The following is a 23,139-nucleotide window of genomic DNA, read 5'->3' as shown; positions in this document are numbered from 1 at the left end:
GAAGATGCCTTTGCAGGCAAGCTTCAGAAGAGCAGCAGTGTTTGATGGGTCTGTCCTCATCTTTGTAAAAGAGAGCAGAGAGGCTCAGTGCTGTGTTCCAACTTCCCATACGGTTGTGAATCCAACTACAGTCAAAAGCAGAAGTCCAGTTCATGGTTCCTGCTAAAAATGTAATTTTTCTAATGAGTAGGTTTTTCCTTCTTACTGATCTTCAGAAAACGTCATACAGAGTTGTAGATCTAAATCTGATGAACTCCAGCCTTAATGCTCATTCTGATGTAAATCTTTCTCAGTTGATTCTAATCCTGAACCTTCCAGAGCCTCCCTCACGAGACGTGGGCAGCTTCTTTCTCTCCCTTTGAGATCTTGGACACAACTTGATATCATCTCTCTAGGCAGAACTGTTTGTGAATTGCTTTCCTGAAAAGGAGTTTCATGTGCTGAGTCTTGCAGGACCAAGCTCACGGCTTATACATAGCCTGTTACTATGCACAGTCCATATACTCTCAGCAGCAATAGACAGGTGTTGGTGTTATTAACATGCATGCAAATACATGAAAACATACTTAAAGCACAGTCACAGTTCCTAAAAAAGGATTTGGATGTGCTGCTTTCCCTTCACTGTCAAACAGAGACCTGAGCAGCTCTGAGGAAGGAACAGTCCATGCCACGTGTGAAAGGAGGCGCAGAGCTCTCCCACTCTCCCTGGGGCCAGCTGCGGTTCCTCCTCCTTTTTTTGTCCCTCGAAGTGGAGGTTGTGGCAAATATGCACAGCACCATGTAAAGCAGCGGTGATTTTGAAACTTGCAGCGCATGGGCCACAGTCAGACAGTATGCGAGCTGGTATTGGAATAGAAGCCATGATAATGAGGCCGATCAGAGTGCATGAAGCTGGGATGCCAAGGGCTTTTCTCTTCGTGATGTGTCGTATGTTGGCAGTCAGCCTCCGAGATCCTCTGATCTGCAGAGATTGCACAGTCGCATAGAAAGAGGAAACCTAAAAAAGGGGCTGTGTGTCCCAGCTAACCTGGGCTTTGAGTTTACTTTTCTTCTACTAGTCCTCACTGGAAAAAAAGTAAACATACTCCCATCCCTGTTGAGCTTAGCAGTGGTACATGGGAGATGAAGTCTGGCAGAATTGTTTTAAAAGAATAAGGCCAAGTTTTTACCGATTATGTCCAAATGCAGCACTGTTTGCAAAGGTGTCACACTAACGGGGTTTCTTCAACCAGCAGCACGGCTCACAAGTCTCTGTGAGAACCAAAGGACATGAGTGCGCTTTCTCTGCCTGTGGTTTCTCAGCAAATGGAAGGAAGATAGGCCCTGCTGTTGTAAAGCAAAGTAAAGCATTTTTAAGACTAAAAGGAGAGGAGAGGAAAAAAAAGCATACCTCAGCAGCGTAGCTGGCACACAGCTTTTATTCAAGGCTCATGGTTCTGAGTGGGCAAACCCAATTAGTTATAAATGCTTTGGATGTGTAAACAAGACAATGGCTCTGTGTTGTGAAGACACAGAGGTCTCTCTTCCTCTGTTTGATTCATGCTTACAAGACTTACCCAGGTAAGTCTTTGGTGTACTAAGAAATGACCTCAAAGAATGCTGTTTTTCAGAACAACTGAACTTTGGGGAATTTTGGTTATTGGGTAATTACAGTGCAAGGCTGTTCATCTCACACTTGTATTTAATAATGTAACAAGTATTTAGTGATAGAATGACATTGTTTGCTGCTGTTTCCTTTCCACAAAGAAGAAAAAAAGTAATGCGGAAAGGAATAAAATGTTTGCAAGATGGTAATGTGAATCCAGGAACCAGTGTGCCAAAGATCTCAATCTCTGCTGCACCGTTAGCCTGCTGTGACTGTCTTTTGCCTTCAGTAGAGTTACAGTGCCAAAACACAGGTGCAACTGTCCTCGTTTTCTCCTCACGCTGTGTAGACCTGTCAGGTGCCTTGCAAATCAGACCACATAATGCTGAGGTGAAGGGAGAAATGCGCACCTTTCCTTGGGTTGCTCCCTTGTACGTTTTCCTTGCCTCTAATCCCACTGCCTGGAATACTGGCCCTCATTTTGGTCTTCCAGATTTTGCAAATGATTCTCTTCCAAAATTGTCTGCAAATAGTTCTGCTCTGTGGTAGAGTCACGAAAGCCAAGAGTTTGAATTGTCATACTTGCCATTGTATTCTTGGTATGTATAACCTATTACTGGTTGCCTAAGAGAGTACCACAACATCTCTTCTTACTCTTCTCTGTGAGCTCTTACTTCAATCTAAAGTAGTGTTTTGCTGTCATCTTTTACTTGTATTAGGATGTTCGTACTATGACAGCAATGAACAGTCTTTGTTGTATGATAACATAATGCATAATTGTCTTAATACAACAAATTATTTTTTAATCTGATTATTAGAAATAGCAGCAACAAACAATAATGTGCTTAGTGTAGTGGGTAACTGAAACAATTTGAGCACTAGGAAGCTGATTCTACAAGCATTTTAAATTTTCATTCAGCTGCCTTCTCAAATTTACCATTTCTTGCTTTGTTGTCATGGAAATATTAGGCTGAAAGTATCTTTAGATATGCAGTAGAGACAAGGAATGTGTGCATACTGATTCTGAAGTGTGATAAAAGTATTAAATAAGAAAAGCAGCCCTTATGGTATTGTGAGTAATAGTGCTAAGCCCTTGGCTTCTCTTTTACATCCAAGTGCAAAGGATTTCTTCTTGGTAATATTCATGTCTTGTTGCCCAAGGACTTAATTGCGAGACTCTCTTTGTATACTGCATGGCACGTGCTTGACTGACTGTAATAGCTCCCAATCAGAGTGAACACTGTGACTTTTAATATTGCATGGTCTGGCTGCTAAACACAAAGAAACTGTTGTTGTAAAGCATTCTTATAGTGACTGAAGAGAGCTTAGCACTTGAAAATGTGAATAGATAGGGCTTCTGACTGGGACAGTTTGCAGAGTAACAAGAGAAAGGACGTAACGTGTAAGAGGATCTGGGGGAATGGTGAGGTCCCTGATGGCTGGTTTTGGCACTAACGTCTTCAAAGGTAACTTTCTTGGGGAAAAAAAATGAAAGACTGACTCAAGGGAATGTTCTGTTTCTAATGTGAAATTCAGTTATGCTTATCTGACATGTGATTGAAGACTGTCTGAAGAAGTGCTGTAGCAGGTGTCTTGAATTAAACTGCTACTAATGTAAATGAAAACATGAATCCTCCCTAATTTCATTACTTGGCTGGATTTGGAGTTGCAAGGTGTCCCTTTTCATGCTGTCCTCTCCCTTCACAAAGCAGGCACCAGGTAAAGTTATGGCTTACACCTTCCTAAATACTAATCATTTATCATAAGGCTGATGCCATTTTCTGCTTCTATAAATCCAAAGCAATGCCTGGTCCACCCATGTTTTGAGATGAAGGGGGATAAAAGCATGTTGTGATGCAGAGGGCTGTCTTTGAGGTACTTGGCTTCTGAAGTTCATGCGTTACCTCTTGCTCAAGGCAGTGCCTGAAGGCATAATCCAATCATATCTGTTTAATTAAAACTTTAAAATACTGTTGCCTTGATAAAAGCAAGGAGCTGATGGTTCACAGGCATCTGCTCTAGGAGACAATTAACTTGACACAGACATAATACCTGGAAGCCTAAAGGATATGTTGCAACAGGGGCAGTTGAGAAGAGCTTGCTTCATGTGGGACAACCCAGTGGCTGTACATCACAGTAAAGAGAGTAGCGGGGTCCCCAGCTCTGCCCATCCCTCCTCTTTTTTGGAGCTGTGAGCTATTGTATAGTTTTGAATTTATACCTTTCTCTGTCATCTCTGAGTCACCTTCACAGTGCCTCTGCTGACACTTAGAACAAAGCTCAGGCATGTCAGTGTTTCTGTATATTTATTTTCTATCTGTTTATTTTGTGTTTTAATATGTATTGGTGTAACTGAGAACACAGTTAGGCACTATATCTGCAGTTCAAATTATTTTCCTGAATATTGTCAGTCACTCTAATGTAGCTAAGGGGACACTAATACAGTGAAACAAATGTTTTTCTGCATGTGAGGCAAGGCTCATTTCCAGTGTACTAGAAGCATAGAGATTTTTTTCTCTACTATTCCATTTTGATGAAGAACTGTTGAGTCCATTGTAACCAAGATGATGATCAGTTTTAAAACAGAAGTTTTATTTAAAAACTTAGTCTCATGTAATTGTTGCATTTCAGAAGTTATTTTAGATAATCTCCCTCAAAAATAGAGGAACCATGTGTTTGAGTTTGCCTGCAATGTTGTTTTTCATGCAATGTGCATGAGTGCTTAGGATCAGAAAGCAAACTTTAGGCATGGTTTCCAGTTATTATGGACTTAACTGTCACGCAGTTAAAAATGCTTTGATGATTGCAAGTTTTTCTCAAATAAATTGCTCACTAGCTAATGCTCATGGTGAAAAACTCATCGTTAAGCTGATTTACATAAAACCATTATACGCCTGTAGGCTCTGGAATTTCATTAAAGTCTCAGTCTCAGTGCAGCCCTTATAATTTGCTGTTTGCAATGACTAAAATGTCTCTCTCAAACAGCTTTTCCTTCTCCTGATGAAAGGCAGGTAAGTTGTTACAACCCCTCCCATTCTTAACTCTCATTCACTCAGATTGGTGCCTATCAGTCCTTTCTTTACAACAGTCCATAAAAGCCGAGCAGATAGATAGCACTGTTGGGTTTGACTGTAAGTAAATAGACAAAATTCTTGCCTGTTCTGGGCTGGATCCTGCTGTCTTTATGAATATGGAGCAAATAGTTCTGTTGGTTTCAATGGGATGAGAGATGACTCAGTGCCAGGAATGGTAAGGCTGAGTCTTTTTGTTTTTCTTTTTTCCCCCCATCTCACATTTCTGAAGATAATTTTAGGAGGAAATTATTATCTTCAAGGATGTGAGCTGTCTGAGCAAACTAAACTTCAATTCCATTATTCATGCTATACAATAAAACTTAAGAAGTGGGTAACAGTTGGAGAATATGCCCCAGTGCAAACTGCAGGTTCTGTTCTTAGCTATGTAAGGACTAAACCACCTTTTTATTAAAGACATTTAGCATCTTTAGCTACTGGCTGGCCAGTGGCATCCTTGTACTGACCTTTCCCGTGGTGCATGTCTGCAGAAGCTTTGCCTTGCTCTGCCTCGACTCTAGTTGTCAATCTAAACGCCAGACTTACTGGGCACTTTGATGGTACAGACCCTTGTCCGTGATGAACTGGACTTTCACAAGGGCCACTGGATGGCTGTAGATTTTAATGTGTTCCAACCCCTGCCCATCTGGACAAAATTTGAGCCAGCAGACTGACCGTAAATTCCATTGCCATCTCCCTGTGGTTGCGTAATTGGGAGCTTGAATACAAGTCCCCCAGTACATGCATTGCCTTCCCACCGTGAAGGCAGCTGGCGGTGCTCATCTGTCCTAGCAAGACTGAAACAGTGCTCTGCTACCTGCTCTCCCAAAATTCTTCTCTATTCAAGCCTATGACCACCACAAATCACAGGTTTTTTTCTTCACCATCTTACCTGTTTTTGTCCTGGCTTCTGTTTCCCCACTCCATGCTCCCTAATCCCCCCAGCTGCCTTCATCTCTTCCTTCAACAGGGGCAGATCGGCAGTGGATTCATATTCTCTTCTTCCATGCTACTTGGCACAGCGGGGAGATACCCAGGGATACAGTCCTCCTGCTCCCAGGAGGCACCCAGACGTTCCACAGCCAAAAAGAGCTTAGATCTGTATTGCAGAAAAAGTCTGTCTTAGCACCAGCCTGGAACATGCTCAGCACAGATAGGATTTCCTGGGCATTTAGATGGTAAAATCAAAGATGTCTCAAATGAGCATATCAAACTGAATTTTTTGGAGAGGCTTATAAGTTAGCTGAATTTTAATGTACTTTTACAGGAACAGCAAAAGATACATGCTTAGTATAGTGACTTCTACTCCATATTAACATGAGGGGTAAAAGGAAAGGTCTTCAGAAATCTTTAATGGGTACAAATCCATGGTTTTCCCTTACCCTTACAGCTACAAATTTCTGGGTGAAATTTTCTTGCTGTGCATCTCTGTAGATCTGAGGCGGATATCCAGCATGCAAAATTTTAATCCAAATGTATGTATCTTTGAAAACATACAAGCAACTGAAAAGAAGATTTATAATGAAAAATGTCAAGCAACTTTCATAATCAGCAATGCTAGATATCCTGCCTGTATGGAGAAATATGTACAAGTGCTGGAAATGAATGTATAAGCACACATCCATTCCAACTGCTAGAATTCTTTAGTAACGAGTCTTGCCAATAGGACAGTTTTTATGAGGGTAGCACATAAGCAACAGCCTATTGAAATTAGATCTATATGTTCTTCCTGAATAGCAGTTTACAGAGCCTCTTTGTTGTATCTCTCCTGTAATAGAAACCCCTGGATACCTTTATTTTCATAAGGCAAAAAATGGTGTGATTTTTTTCTGTCTTATGCTCAGGAGTCTAAACCTGAAAAATTCCTGAATAATGATAATTAATCACAGTGCAGTCATGGGTAAGCAGATGCATGTCACTTCATACGAACAGCATAGTAATAGAGGTGGATTATACAAAGCTAGACCTAAAATCAATGTAGTATGGAGCATGCAACACTGAGGGTTCAAACAAGTGAAGTTAGGACAGAGGAGACTGGCCCACTGACTACGAGGATTTGTTACTACCCATTAGTTGTTAGTGTACTAATTTACTGTATTACTCTTGTGGTGGTTGGAGGCAGGTAGCTGCTGAATCAAATTATCAAGCAAAGGAAATAAAAGTGATAGTCAATAGCAGAGAGTATCTGCAGATCACAAATAAAAACAGAAAAAATAATCAATGATAAAATAAATGATAATAATCAGCTCTCCTGTTACAAAGGAGGTGACTCCAGCCCTGAATGTGCAACCCTTGTGAAGCAATAGCAGTCTGTGACAACACCATCTGAAGATGAAATAAAGTTACTAAGATCATCTAATCTGTTCTTCAAATATCAGTTACAACTACAAATACTGAAATACAATACTTATTGTTGCAGAGTTAAGGTTATTTGAATGTTCTAACTGTGCATTTCTGCATCTTGACATGTTTGGATTTTGGGCTTAAATTTAATCTTGATTAGAAGTTTTCTGGGTGTTGTATTGCTTGTTTTTGAGCTATTACAGTTTCCTTGCAAAGGTTTGTGCCTGAAATTGTTGATATGTACTGGTCAGCCTTAATTCTGTCTTCAGGTACTTTTTTCTTTCTTGCCTGGAAGCATTACAATAATCTGAAAGGTGAGATTTTAAAATCTCATATCTTGCAGTGTCTCCAAAGAAGTCTTTTGACAGCCTGTTCACATGTGTTTGTGCACATTTTGGAGCAGGGCAGGGAAAAAGTCATCAGAAAATTGGAAGAAATTCTGCAACTGGGATTAAAGAAACACATCTGTTTAGGCCTCATTGGGTTTTAAACTGTTAGTTGTCTAAAAACTGAGGTGCCTTATGGAAAACTGTAGGCGGTTGGAATACTAAACAAATACTGTGAGCAGATGTGGTTTACAACTTAAGGAAATGCACAGTCCATAGGTGGCTGAGTAGCAGACCAGCTTGACGGCTGTAGTGTCACCGTTGCATATTGGACAGGCAATTCCCGGAACAGGCAGTTTTTCTGATACAGCACAAGAAGTAAGAGCCGTTGTTTGCATGGAGCAGCAGGAGGCATACATGATGGAAAGAAGTGGTACCATGTATCAATGTTGTAAGTACAAATTAGATATGGGAGTAATAACCTTACCTTTTATCTTCATTATGTGTCTTAATTCCTTGCTGACAGGGCAGGTATAGTATCGGCAGAAACAACCTACATTTATCTAAAAGCTGTTGATGCTTAGGGAAAGGCTTATGCTGATGCAGGAGCACTGGATTTCAGCTCTTTGGGTTGCATAGTTTACCTGCTCTCTCTACACTTCCAGTGGTATTCAAAAGCAGATGATGGGCGCTGGAGGCAGCAGCACATGGAGAAGGGTGAGAGGTGGACAGGACATACACGTGCGCACTGGGCTTCACAGGTAGCTGCTGATACAGCTCATATATTGTGCTCCATGCTTCACAAAGCTCTTGGTGATAGGGCACTTTTTTCTCCTTCTTCTTCAGGTTTGACTTTCTTTTCTCTCTCTCTCTCTGCCTTTCCTTGCCTTGTTTCTTCTTCCCTGCTTTCTCCTCATTTAGTCTCATTTAAACAGTCCCAGTCTTTCTCCGCTCTCCCCTGTCCCACTCTCTGCACAGTGATTGTCTTCTAATCTCAGTCCCCTCCTTCCCTCAACTTCGACATTGATGCCATTGCTTACTCAATTCCAGTACTGCAACACCTCATATAAATTGCCTTTAATCTCTCTGTTTTGGCTTCCCATTGTAATTCCTTGTCCTATTTTTTTTCATATGCCTCTCCCAATTTCCCCATTGTATTCAATCAGGACTCCCTATCTCCACTTTGACACCTTCTGTCTCCACTTCCAGAGACCACCGTGGCTACTTTAATTCAAGATGGTCCCAAAGCGATCTGATTATAGCACAGTATCATATGTTTGTTTATTCCACTTCTGGGTCCTCTCTAGGGAGAACTTTATGACTCATAACTTAATTGCTTTGCTCTCTGATTTGGTTCACTTGGTTCCCACCCACTTACCAAAGACAGCCACCTTTTCATTACTGGTTTTTGACACCTCTCATTTTTTATGCACAATGTTTGCCGAAAAGAGCAACAACAGCTCTTTTAGTAATAGATTGAATTGATCACAAATGACTCAGTTTTTAAGACTGGCATTACTTCCCTGAGAGGTTGTTCAGTGCTGAGAAATGCTTAGCTAATGCCTAGTCACCTCAGCTGTTTAATTGAAAGAAAAAGCATCATGGGAGTAAATCACAACCAGATTGTGGAAGTGCCTCAGGTGTATCATATGCTCCTATCAAACACCAACTGATGCTTCCTGTTTCCCCCAAAGAATATCATTTAGTCTTTCCTTGAAATACTCATTAGGATGGTTGTTTTTTGTTTTTGTTTAACAAGGGAAACTGCTTAATCCCGCAGTGCTTCTTTTTATATCTGAGAGAATAAATCCACCTTTTAGTGAAAGCTAAGCCTCTGAGACCAGACTAGCCTTAGTAAGTGACGAGCAGAGAATTATAAGAGCAAGTGAACTTTTGAGAAGAGATTTAGGGTAATTTTCAAAACTCTGAAGGAATAAGGAAGATGAGTAGGAATTGAAGTATTTTAAAGGGAAAAAGTATCAAGTAAACCAACAGGAGCAATAACACTGACAGAAAAGAAGAATGGGTGGATGATGGAAACTAGGACACCTCTTAGAGGTTTTAAACCTTCAATACTTCCAGCTGCAATTCATCAGCAGACCCTACTAGATTTTATCTCTCTCACTTCAGTTTAGTAAGGAGGTAGGGTGTTTTCAAGGGCTGGGTGATTGCAGAGGCAGTATGGAATATTGCCAAGAAGAGTAATGTTCAGCTGGTAAATTCATTTTCCAGTTAATTTGCAAAACTGATTTGGTAACTGAGATAACTCAGGGCTTTGATAGAGAAATCATTTTCTGTGGACGAGATCTTTTTTCTTGTGAGAGGGATGAAGCTCCATGGCAGTTGTTCTCTGGCAAAACTCAAACTTCTCAGAGTTTTCCTCTGAATGAGGAGTGGTTTCTGTGGTGTCCGGGGATGGGCTATGTCCCAGCTCCTCTCCCTTCCCCATGAGCATCCCTTCTATGTGGCCCACAGAGGCGCTTGCGGGCTGTGGTGCAAGGAGCAAAACAGAATCGCCTCTCATGTTGCCTGGCTCTGGTTACCCTGCCTTGGGGGCCTTGCTTTCAGGCAGCTGTATTTTCTGCACCCATGATGGTTACAGCAGTTGGTCTGAGCGTACAACTGGGAACTGTCTTATTTATATCAACGCAGTGGAAAGCTGTAACACAGCCATGGTATAATGGAGATACCAAGCCTGGTGTAGAGGGAATACAATGCTGTTTTGTTCTTGATCCGTGAAAACTGCTGAGTAGTTTAGTAATTGTCATGGGCATGAGTATTTCTGAGCATCTTTAGACATCTCATCTCTTGGAAGATTTACTAGTCTAACTGCCATTTATGCTAATTGAAAGGAGAATTTAACCTCATTACTTCATTACTTTAACATCATAACTTCATTTCCTATCCAGCGAGCTGCTACTCATAATTACTGAGATGAAAATAACAATGGCACATATTTATTTATAACTGGGGATTAACTGGACAATACCTGCTCCTGACCTGTGCACTGTGCCACGTAGCTAGGGCAGCAGGACAGAGTTAAATGGTCTCCTTTATTCCACAACAAGCTAATCTACAAGACTACAATGCAAACAGCCCTTATAACTACATATTACATATGAATGCCAGCTGGATAATATTCAGGTTCATTTATATCACTGCCTTGCCTATACGTACAGTGCTTTCTGTTCATCTGCAGAGGCAGTGGTACCAAGCCAGTGAATGTCTGCATCTGTTTTGGAAATGTCTCAGAGGTGATTCAGAAATACAAGAACAATCTTCAGATGAATTAAAATGTTAGGACTCTGTAAAAGTGAAAAACATGGTACCAACAATTTTATTTGGAAAGAATGGCTCCCAGCCAAAAAAAGCCCAACTGGGGTCTAAGTGGCATTTTTGCATATAAAGATACCATATGTAATTTTGCAAGCTTTATACTTATTGAAGTTTTATCTATCCATTGACAATAGCAACTTTCCTGATATTTTCAATCTGAAAAAGATCTGGGAAAAAGAGGGAGGGGAGGAATCAAGAAAAAAGAAAATGTTGTTCTCCTGATGTTTCTAGAGTAATTTCTCAAGCTGTGAAGGCCCCCTGTAAGACTTTTTGCTATCAGATCTGCTCTCTGAATGAAACCTTTGACATTCATTAATCACTGCCTCAAATACTGCCTGGTGAATGGCTCCACCTCTGCCACTGTTTTGAATTGGGTGTGACACCTGCATCTCTCTGGGTTGCCTTCTTGCCAGTTTGCATCTGTATGTGGGTAGTTTGATTGAAAATTAAATTAGAAATAGTAGTTGCATTAAATTGAGAGGAATCTTCAATACCCACATGATTCTTTCCAAATACATATTCAATAATCTTAGTAATCCTTTGACCTTGAAAGCAGTACTAATATCCAGAATACCTATATAAGAATATATTCTTTCCTCCTTCTGTTCTCTCTAATACTTTTAGTTTACTTAAATAGATTCTTTTAAACCATAGTTTCCCAATGTACGTGGTAACTTATTTCCTACTTGTCAACCTATGGCAAAATTTCCTGCTGTGAGGTCTGAACATTGTCATATAGGCTAGTACCTGAAGTTATATTTTATTAACTACATGAGTTAATAAAAATTAAAACAAAAAGCTGCTCTTTATTCTAGCTCTCAATGTTCCATGCAAACTGTAGCTAAATATCTCCAGGGGAGAGGAAAATTAAGATTTGAATAATTGGTGAGAACTGTGTGTTTTAGCTATTGTGATATCCTCAGCTTTTGCTGTCTTCTCAGTGAGTAAATGAGTTAGCTGCTGAGCTGTTAAAAGTCCTGCAGAGAAAATTACAATGCGAAAATTCAATCTGGACTTGCAGTTTTTCAGTCCCACAGGCTCATCCAGCTTTTTTGCTGCCAGAAGAAAACAACTGCTGCTCCCAGGTGCAACAATGGGGTCGCTTGCTCAGCTGCACTGATGCCTCAAGAAATTCTCTTGAATTTGCCGAAGTTCATTTCGGGCATAGTTGCAAATTAAACCCCAGGATGGGCAGCAAAGCCCCTTATGGAGGTGCTGAAGGACTCTGTAGCCTGTTCCACTTCTTGTGGAGTGCTGTGAAGTAAAAGGGGCACATGTACATGCCTTTGCATATAGTGGGAGAGGCATGTATTTTCACCGTGCGAGCAGAAATGTGCACCTGGTTGCCTGATGAAGAACGAGCTGTGAGGATGGAAAATACGGTGGCAGATTAACTGTGCTGGCACTGTGCTTCTCGTCGATGGACTGCCTGTTCCTAGTGTCTCCTTGGGGAGGAGTGCTGAGAAGCCACCTGGAAACAAGAAGCGCTCGAACTGCTTGGGAACATAAGCTCTTTCGTTTTCATTTCCCAAGTCACATTCGAAAGTTGGGAAGGCTTTACACTCCTAAAAATATTTTTGTCTTTCAAAAAACAAATCAGGATTTATTTTTCCTCCTGTGTTAACTGTAGGCATCAGGGTAAGCAATTCAGGCCTGCATTTTTGAGGGTCTCTACCGCTTTTCATGTCCCCATGTTTTGCTTCAACCTGGGGCACTGCATGGTTGGTTTTTGGATCTACCAAACAGCAGACAACAGTACCATAATCTGTGGCCAAGGTTCCAGCTCTTAATGTTGCATAGTCTTTTGTCACAGCTGCGCTGATTTCACTTATTTTGTTACTGGTGTTAAAACAACGATGCAATTTGTATGTTAAAACATTGGCATTCCTTTATTATTTTCTTACAGAGGCACTGTAGTTACAGTGAGTGGTGTTGTGGCTCTGCAGGCAAAGGTTGGTGTTTTCCCTGGGCCTCAGCAGCTGCTGCAAAGTAGGGTGTTAAGGAAAAACTTGATTATGAGAAGCATTTTCAAGTATATTATGGAGCAGCTGAAAATTTCCATGGCATTATCCAGTTAAAACTGCAAGATGTGAATGCTGCTTTTATTTAAACATGCATTTTTCAGATCCCACAAACATACCTGTTACATACATACATACAGTGCATACCTGCTGTGTCCTGGCTGCATAGCAACCCAGTTCACATCCCAGTTTATTATGGAAGAAAATTCCTGCCTGCAGGATGTGCTCCAGCAAGTCACCAGGTCCATGCGAGTGAGTGGGATTATGATGCATACTAGCAATTCATATCTATTTGTAGTTACAGACCAACAGAGAAGCTGGCTGAAAGTATCTTTCATTCTTGCAGCAGACAAGAAGGTGGGTCATAAGAGGATCATTGAACAAGAAGCTGATTTCACTTCTTCTATGCCTTGATATAGTTATTGAAATGGGTTTCCCTCACTTATCGTATTTATCTGAATATCAATGCATGTGGCAAAAAGCAGTGCTGTGAATCCAAAATCATGGTCTTGCTTGTGTTCCTCACCTAATCCAAATCTTTGGAAGTCAGTGGATGGGGTCCACACTAAGATGGGGTCTTGTGGTACTATGCTGTTTCTGAAAAATGTTTTAATGTAACTGTCAGAGCAGTTAATCTGTATAGATCTATGCCCTTGCCCTGACCAAGGCCAGAACAAACTGGTTCAGTGAAACTTGTCAGTGAGCAACTATGCAACCTTGCTGTCCTAAGGAAGTTTCTCACTTTCTCTGCACATTAATGTTTGGAATGTCTGAACAGGGAGGGTTTTTCTGTCCCTACTTTTCTTCTTGCTAATGTAGCTAACGGATGGTGATCAGGTACTCTAAGGTCTGTCTGTCATAACTGCTGCTCAGCAGAGGTTGGGGTTTTAACTGCTTTAAGTCGCAGGAACCGGACTCTAAATTTCACTCTGGCAAAGGGCAAGATCAGAGGCAGGATGTATCCTGTTGTGCCAACCAATCTGGGACAAACCACTCGCAATTTAACTGCTTGCCAGCCTTGTGCCTATGAGCTGCAACCGATCGTGCAGCTTCTCCCTGGCAGTTCTTCTAATCTAAAATAATTCTCTCTTTTTAGCCGAAACAAAGATCTGCTTCAAATACTACCATGGCGTGAGCGGGGCACTAAGAGCCACAACTCCGAGTGTCACAGTGAAAAACAATGCAGCTCCCGTAAGTTATGCTGGCCTTTTATTTTTTACATGTTTGTTCCCTGCTGTCACTGTGCTATGCCTTGCTTTCCCTGCTGGCTTTATATACTTTTATATGAAAACTGAACATAATATTTGCTCTTCAGTGCACTGTGGTACAGAAAAATCGGTAGTCTTTCAGTTAAGATGTGGGTTTGTATGCCAAGGGAATGTAGATTAGCTTTCAGTCTGTCACAAATAACTTCTCTGATCTGGGGCAAGTCCCATGTCCTAGCTGTATCCCATTCTGTAAAATTATCTTCTCTCTGCTGGGTGTTGCAAGACTTGGGTGATACCTCTAGAGGATTTGGGATTCTTGGGCTGTAAATACAATGAATGTCCAGAAAAGGAATAAGATTTTCCTATTTTAAGGTGCTTTTTTTCAAAATCAAGGCATGAGCATTTTCATGGCAGTGTCTCAGTTCCAGGAATAGCTATGCTGTGACACACTCCCATCAGTGGTAAGAAGTGGGCATTCAGGTCCTGATCCATCAAAGTAGTGAGGATCATTTTTGACAGATTGAGGCTTCATTGACAGCAATTTTGATTTGCTAGAATTTAGCAAGCTCTGTGGCTCAAATAGCTCTAAAAAGCTATATATCTTGCATAGTTTTGGAAAATTTGGTCATCCGGAGAGTGAAATATTTTTTAGAAGCCTGCAGGGAGACTTGGTGACCTCCAGAGCTTGTCTGGCCTTGCTGACAGTGTCTCATAGCCTGCCAGGCTCATGCTGGCAGAGGTCCGCATAAGCTGGGGAGTTTTAGTCCAACCAGCATTAGAAAAAGACTAGCTCAGATGTTGTTTAAGCTGGAAGATGGGTTCAGGAAAGGTCTATTGTACCTGTGGGTGTATGTAGGTTTCAGTGGACATCACTGAAGTGTAAGTTTTGAAAGTTTGGGGGTTTTGGGTGGTGGGGTTTTTTTGGGGTGGGTTGGTTGGTTGGTTTTGGGTTTTTTTAGCAGTACCAAGTCGTTACTTCTAAAAACACTGAAAAGTCTCACATGCTGTATGTTAATTGTGTCTGGTTGCACCAGGGCCAGGAAGGATTATTGTTTTTCACCCTTAATGTATGTAGAGACTTTTAGTGGTTTTTCTTTGCCTTGTTTTGATGCACACAGTAGCTGCAAACTGGGTGCTGAGTAGGGGCTGATGGCGTGTCGTTTAGGAATAAAAGAAATTCATGTCTTGATAGGCCTTTCTCACATGCTCACGGTGAAGCTATTTGCCAGTATGGAAGCCTGGAGAGTTTCCTTTGGCTGTCTTCAGAGGAACATTATAGTCTTAGATATCTTAATTTTGTGGGATGCTGAAAAGTTCTTTTTAGCCTGTAGTGAGTGGTGTCTTGTTGACTCAGGACTTGCTGTTCATTTCCTGGTTATCATGAATTTGAGGGGACAATCTGTGTCATTGATTTAGTCCCAGTCTTCTCTGAAAGGTAAGCCAGCCAACCAAGGTAATAAATATCAGTAGGCTGAGAAATTAGAATAATTTTTTTTCATGATTCACATCCATGTCTTAGACCTGAGTTTGAATCTGAAAAATTTTCAGGTTTAGTGTGGAAGGGCTACTCTATTAAGTATCAGCAGTATGTTTTAAGTTAATAGAAGAATGTATGAGGAACTGTGCCTTTGTAATATGCAAATACATAACCTTTTGTTCTTCAGTTGAGGCCTCTGTATATATGTATACACGAGGAAATAAAGTGCCTTAAGCAGCCAATCACTTTCAGCTGAGCAGGACTCATGTTTAAAAGAAAGTCGTCTTTGTGCAGTACTCATGGTCTTCATAGAGATCAGATGAGAAAAAGAAACACCTATTATGACCTTTGAAGCTGAGTATACTGTACATGGATGAAAAATAAAATATGATAAAAAGTGGAATCAGATAACAGTTTTCAGTTTGAGGGCCAAACCAGTGTCTGGAAATAGCATTCTCTTCACATCATCTAATTTTTCCTGCCTTTCTGGGTTACAGAATAGTCTGTGTGGTTTTGCCAGTTTCTTTTGCAGACCGGAGAGGCCAGCAGTGTTACTGTAGGTGCAGCATCGGTTTCTCCGTTGTCTTCTCTTCATTGTTTGCTGCATTACGTAATAATTTGGTGCATTGTAAGGCAAATACTAAGCAGTGAAGACAACAAAAGCAAAGGAATAGCAACAAAGGTTGTGCAATATGAACCTGGATTGACCCCCCTGTATGAGTGCAAGAGGTAAAAAATGAGAAAGATTTGAAAACTCCTTTAGAGTTTAGAGAAAAATAACGGGCTGGTTCTTGCCTATGTGAAGGCTTTCAGCTAAGTATGATCCTCCAAACTCCAGTCCCAGCTGAAACCATCAGATGCCTTTCTCCATCTTCCTCTCTGCAGTACATGTCCAACCTTTACTACTGAAGTTGTTGAATATTTCACAGCATCCCGCGCCATTGGAAAGTGATGTTACCCTTACTGCACAGATGAGGAATGGGATAACAAGGGATTTTCCCAGCCCTAGCCTTTTCCTGGGTTCTTGTGTGCCTCTGCACTGACGGCTGCTGGGGCATGGGTAACACCATGCAAAGTGCAGACATTATCCTTATAACTGCAAGCACACATAAGCACTCACCTTTTGACTGTGATTTCACTAATTTCACTAATGGTGAATTCCAGACTTGGTTGTTTTTGTGTTTGGTTTGGTTTTGTGGTGTGTGTTTTTTTTAGTGGAAGGAGAGGGAGAAAGTGTTAAAGGAATCCCAAAATAAACTGCTATATCTATTTTAAAACACTTTTTCTAAATAATGGCTTGGAACAATGATCAGAAAATTCTTGTCCAAAAGAAGCAGCAGATATTCTGGTTTGTACTTTGCTATGCTCATCTATCATCAACCAGAGAGTAAATGCACAGCTTTCCTTATCTGTGGTGCCAGGTCCCTCCCCATCCCTGTGCAGCAGCTCCACAGTGAAGTATACTGAGTGGGAAGCCCCATCTCTCTTTCCTGTGTCTTGAATCATGATCTGAGCACGGCTGAGCAGGGAAGCGATAGATTGTTTTATTTTCCCCTATGCGTCCGCGTGATCAGTTAAGAGCCGTGACAGTCTAGCGCCATGCCTATGGCTCATCTGAGGGCCCTGAGACTTCTTACTCTAGTGAGACTTGACACGCGGGGCCCTCCATGATCGAATTGGATGCATCAAACTCTTGAGTAGTTTTCATTGCTCCAGTGATTCAGAGCACTGCCCCGGGGTCCCAGGCACACCATTTCTTACAGTACCAGCGAAAGCCACGGTCCTCTGACTGCTGTGGCCTGGGTGCAGAGAGGGGCCCTGCTCGGAGGGAACCTTCTTCAGATCCTGAGGCAGGTTCTTGCATGTCCTTTCTGCTGGAAGAGGGAATCCTGTGGTCTGTGCTTGGAAATTTACCCTCTTTTGCAGTCAGTAGGAGTTTTAGCAGTGGCTGTGGCACCTTAGTGTGTTAGAAATAATAGCTTTTTTGCAGGGAGAAAATATCAATAGGGATCCTGCTGTGAAGTTTTTTGAAAAGCTGGTTGCCTTGAACCAAAGGGAATTTTGCCATTGTTGTGACGGCATCACAAATTCATCCTGAAGCTTAGGCTGTCTGTACGGGGACCGAAGGAACGAGGCTTTGTGTATTTGACACAAGCAAACCTTTTCGGTTGGCACAGCTTGGGAAAAAGATCAGGAGCAGGTGTCCTTTGGGGACAGGTGACCTTCTGGGGACAGTGCTTTCACTGCCAGCACAGACTCATCTGCAGCTGATGCTAGAGCCACCCAAGCGGATTCTGTCCGAGCCTCCGGGCATGTGGCACCTCCTGCGGCAGGGGCAGCAGCTGGCATATTGGCTGCTTGGTGCGTGTCCTGTCCTGTTTGTCAACGAGACCTGCAAACACCAGTAACCAGCAGTATCCTAACATCACAATTTAAAAAAACAACAACAGAAAACCCCCCTTCACTGTCTGTCTGACTGCAGTTTGCTGCAATTGAAAAGGGAAAAGAAGCTGGAGGTGGTCATGCTGGGGGCTGTAAGGGGCTGTAAGTGGTTGCCATTCTTGTTCATGCGCTGCTGAGACTGTCTTTATTGGGCAGTTACAAGGAACCCTGCTTCCAAAGGGGAAAAAAGTTGCTGTGTTAGTTGGATGTCTTTGTATAGCACTGATGGTGCTTTAGGCTGAGTAGCATCTCTCATTTCTTGTATTATGAATGTTCTGCTCCATTTGAGTTTTATCTCCTTACGCTGTAACCCAGTTATTAGAGCTGCCTCGCCTGCTGATTAGGATGCCCTGCAGCTCGTTTGTTGGTGAAAAGTCCTGTCACATTTTATCGCCTGTGAATCGTCAGGCTTGAATATCTGGGAACGAATGGCTGTGCACTTTGGCCAATTCATACATGGCAGGAGTGTAAATGTGAATTTGGGGCAGTGGATAGGCCTGGGGGTAATGGCAATAAAACAAAGCACCTGCAATTCTGGAAAAAAGGAACATCCTGGCTGGCTTCTTTTTTTCTGGACTAGTGGCATCCTGAAAGCAGTGCTGTTTATGCACAGTAGTTTATACTACTAAAGCGTAAGCATTACCATGGTATGGATGAGCAAACCGTTTTCTCAGTAGAAAAGAACACTTTTACAACATCAGCAACATTCTTCTATTTGTTACTCTTCATTTATTCATGATGTTGTCACCACTAATTCATTTTTACATCAGATATTGTTCTAGAAAAACAATACAAGTTACAGCAATTAATTCTAGCAATAGGAAAGTGTTATCTTGCTAGTGTGAAAATGATTTAACCTGAACATGGCTCTTTTACAGTAAAATAAAGTTGGCATGAGAACAACATCAGAATGAAAAAGATGAACCTTTTCCCCTAAGAGTTTATAGCCTAAAAAGATAAATTGGATACATCACAATTAAAAGACAGTAAGTGGAGAATCAATGTTTTAGCCTCAGGACAAATGTCTTCACTAAATTGGGAGCATTCACTCGCTGTGTATTAGATGCAAAGAACCACGGTTGATCGAACCTCTGGAGCTTTCGTGCCATGGTTCCTGTCTCATAGATCATGATGCACTTGTCAAATACACTTAGCATTGTGGGGAAAGCTATGTAAATGGGAGCTAATTATTGAAAGAGACCTTCTCTGTGTTGTATTTGTGTGGAAATGCTGCCTCAGCTGAGTTTCCCACAGCAGGAATTACTGCTTGATAAGCTGCTGCCATTTGGTGGTGACTGATCATTCCTGAGGACTTTCTGCTGTAAATATTTGCATTACGTGCTGTCACGTCAGAGCGTGGGCTGCCAAGGAGTGTTTGATAATGAAGCATTCTGCCTCATTTCCATGTATGTGCTGCAAGCCGGGATTTTATGAGAGTGTGCATGTACAAGCAGCTGTATCTCTCATTCTTTCCAAAGGCTGGATTTAAAAATCTCAGCTGTGTGTTCTTTTTCACTTCATGTCTGTGTTTCTGGGGCATCACTATGTAATAAATCTAACAGTCTGTTTTTGAGAGTGTAAGAATAATCATACTTCAAGAAACAGGATAAAGAGGGAGCAGAAACTTCTAGTGGCTTCTGCTCTGTTCAGCAATTGAGGTTAAAAAAAAAAAAGTTTATGGAAAACACAACATCAGGCTGCTGCAATTAATCACAGCAAAGAATGCAAGCTAGGTACATCTTTAACAAGTGTAAGTGGTGTACCTTGAAAGGCTCAGCATTTCCAGGGAGGGAAGCAGCACTTCTCTGGAAGCTATGGGTGTGCTTAGGTGACTGGGTATTTGTCAGGAGTGAGCAAGAGAATCCCCTTTTCTTATCTTGAGATGAGAAGTAGCCAGAGCTCCCCCACCTTGCAGCTGCCTTTGAATGCAAGGTAAGGAGTGGCACTGTTAGTACCACCTATATTCTACCCATCCTGGTACACGTCTCCTCCTATTACCTGCAAAGGAGATGGAATCATTCAAGAATGAAAAAGTCGAGGCAAAATGAGCAGGGGAAATGACTGGAAATACTCACTCAGCTGGAAGGAAGTGTAGACTCCAGCAGTCAAATACAAAGTGCTCTCTGCCAGGGTACAGTCCCTTTCCAATGTAAAAGGGCATCTAACAGAAAATATATACGCTAAGAAACAATTGCTGAAAGAGAGTGGATTCCACTGATTAACCATTCGAGGTGAATAATTCTGAAAAAAAGTAGCTGATCCATAAACTGTGGGAGGAAGGTGATCTGTGTAGGCTTCTGATCTATTGGAAATATCTGCCCATTTTTGGTTTTCTCCTGATGTGGTATTTGTTTCACAATTCAGCAATGCTGTCTGCATCCTGCCTGCCTTATGTGCTCATACATTGCCTCCGGTGTAGGCTAACATCATGAAGTGGTATAACATGAGAACATAAGTCTTTGAATTTAAAGAAACTATTACATTGACTGACAAGTTGCTTCAGCATTTTAACAGGAAGTTCTGTATGTCATTGGTTTTCTGTAAGCATGGAAGGAGCAATTTGGTCACTTGCATACAAAAGAACATGTAATGGCTCACAGTAAGCTCATCAGAGATAGAAGAAAGAAGTGTAGTAGTACTTCTTAGTAGGGAATTGGCAAAGATTTTACTATGTAACATGAAAGTACTAACGTTTCCTATGCACAAAGTTCTGTGTGCACTCAATGTATGCTTGTTTTGAAATGCTCTAGAGAGATGAACTTTAAAAAGAGAGCAAGAAAAGCATTAGGAGTAATACAGAAAGGTTTTCATTAATACTCTATTGTTTTCAACACTTTTTATTGTAGTATTACCTAAAGCCTTAATCTAAGATTGGGCTCCAGGGCAGTATGCGCTGAATGGATACACTAGCCATTACAGAAGCTACAGCTAACAGGCATTTGGATGGAAGGGTGGCTTTCCTGGCAGAATTTGACACACGCACACCCACCCCCCCACCCCCCAGCTACAAAATAAAGGGGAATGATTTTTAGTGTGAGAACAACCCTCAGCACATTTGTTACAGCTGAAAAATGTCATTAATTCATTTTTTCACTTTGGTTTTGCTTCATTATAAAACCATGGTAGTGTTTTACAGTCTGATTTAGCAATACTCAGTTATGTTCAAGCATACGTACAAGAGCAGCCTCCTAGTAGTTGCACAGTTGAGCCCTTAGTTCAGTGTAATTACATTTTTGGTTATGCTTTTCTAGATCCTAATTAGCACCGATTCAAAGAATTTGAAAGTTAATGACATGTCCAAATTATTTCTTATTGCCACCTCAGTAACATGGGGCTTTTTCAGTATCCAGATACATAAAGACTATTGTATTTACACTGCAATTACCCTGTCATGTAGCGAGCACTCCATTTATATGAATTAGTGGAGTCGGAAAGCGTAACCAGGGTGTAATTGGTCTCTGACTGTAGCATAACTATAGTCACTGTGTTATAAATAATAACCTTTTCCTTCCTTTTATTTCCTCTACTCACATTTTAAATTGGGATGGTTGTCAAGAGATTTTCTTTAAATATTAAGAAAAGTCATTTGCACTGAAGACCTCTTCTGAGTGCAGTCCAATAATACTGGCTTTTACAGTCCTGATTCAGTAAAGGTGCAGAGCACGTGCTGAAACCCCACTGACTTTACTGGAAATGTTTAACAATTTTCTTCCAAATTGGCAGAATCTTTCAAAACAGAATAGAACTATCAAGTAGAATCACTTCAAGCAGCATTTTCACTACGACAGATTTCAGATATGTCAATAGCTAAAGTGAAAAATGATCCAGTTTTGTGCGCCTGGTGGCTTTCTTCCCTATCTTGATATCGACTTTTTCAGCTCAGTGTGGTTCAAACTCCTATCACCACCCATTCATAGATTTATACCACTTACAAGAGGTAAGTGCTCAGAATTTATTATCTAACAAGCACAAATTGAGCAGGGGAGGTACAAACAATTTTCTTTGTGAACATCAGCATTGATTTCCTGAGCAGCAGCCCGTAACTCTCAACATACAGGAATGTGCTTTTTTATTGTTCCAACCTGGGAGGAATGTCTCTGCTTTCTAGCACACAGCTGTTCGCATATTTAAACATTACTTAATTTTGCAGTCTTCATAACTTCCTGATCCATCTATAAAAGATGGAGGTGTAGCATATTTGATCATCATAATGCAATTTCAGATACAAGCACCTAAAATTAGGCTTGGTGCCAAAAACCAGAACGGATTGGAGAAGACTTTATGCAAGAAATGCACCCAAAATACTCTTCAGTGCTTTTTCTGCACCAAGTCACCTGTGTATTTCACACGCACCTTCAAGGACTGCACATCTAGGAGAGAAAGGAAAAGAGCCACCAGTGTGGTGTGAGTGTGATGCAGGGCAGTGGGTCAGCAGGGCTCAGCGCAGCACTTCTCTCAAATGTGGCACTTGTCACCAAGGAAGACGTTCAGCACACTGGCCGTGCTGCTTTGAAACAATCGACACAAAGCGCTGTGTGAAGCAGCGACTCTGCACATACTGCTGATGCATTGAAAGCCAGTGCCCTTTTGCATCCTGTGGTGAATCCAGGTAATATACTAGAGCACGAAAGAACTAGTCCTATGTATCAAATGTATCTCTGGCAGAGTACCAGACACTTGAAGCAGGGAAAGGCTGTGTGCCTATACAGGCAGGCTGGCTGGGGCGTGTGTACTGTTCAGTGCACTGAAGAGTAGAATGTGAGTGATCTGAAGTTGCGGAGGTCCTGACGTTGTCTTCTTTAGTCCTCTTTTACCAGCGCAGGCATGCTTAAGTGCCTGGTAGCTTCACACATAATGCAGTGCTGTAGGCACAGCTGCAATGGATTTAAACAGGGAAGAGATGACATACAAAAAAGCTGTCATCTGTTAAACTATTAAGCAAAATAATTCTTTAAGTGTTCATCCTGTGCTAGGCCTGAATGTGCAGTTGTGCAGTCAGAAAAGCAGAGTAGGGACAGAACAAAAAGCAGGGTTAAGGCCACCATTTGCACATGTCCCATTAAAATGTTGTCAACTTCTTGCCCTCTGATGGGCTCTAATTAAGCAGCGCTAATTCTGGAGCTGCTGAGCCATCCCTAGGTATCACTGGCCACAGCCTACCCTTCACTTTGCAGATCAGTTGTACCGATTTTAGGCTTTTCGCTGTTGCCCTAGTTTCCTTGCACAGGTTGTTTCAAATAAAACACTTGGGTCAAATTTAACCTTACTGGGCATCTGATCCTATATGAACTTCTAAATGTAGATTTAGAGTGGTTTAATTAGCAGACTTG

General features: G+C 41.4%; 1 protein-coding gene across 6 annotated transcripts in view; it reads left to right on the top strand.

The window, feature by feature from the left end:
* Nucleotides 1-23,139, top strand: part of HECW1 (HECT, C2 and WW domain containing E3 ubiquitin protein ligase 1) — a 271,082-nt gene that overhangs the window by 123,631 nt on the left and 124,312 nt on the right. For all 6 annotated transcript variants that reach the window (XR_012041074.1, XM_072853421.1, XM_072853420.1 and 3 more), the window contains one exon: nucleotides 13,779-13,873. Coding sequence is in view for 5 of the 6 variants with exons in the window: in XM_072853421.1 (XP_072709522.1) it covers nucleotides 13,779-13,873 (95 nt within the window). In the remaining variant the exon portion in view is untranslated. The remainder of the gene's footprint in view (nucleotides 1-13,778; nucleotides 13,874-23,139) is intronic.

The sequence above is a fragment of the Ciconia boyciana genome, chromosome 2, assembly GCF_034638445.1.
Source record: "Ciconia boyciana chromosome 2, ASM3463844v1, whole genome shotgun sequence".
In the NCBI taxonomy this organism is placed as follows: Eukaryota; Metazoa; Chordata; class Aves; order Ciconiiformes; family Ciconiidae; genus Ciconia; species Ciconia boyciana.
The sequence above is the reverse complement of the archived record's forward strand: the minus strand, read 5'-3'. Positions and strand labels throughout refer to the sequence as shown.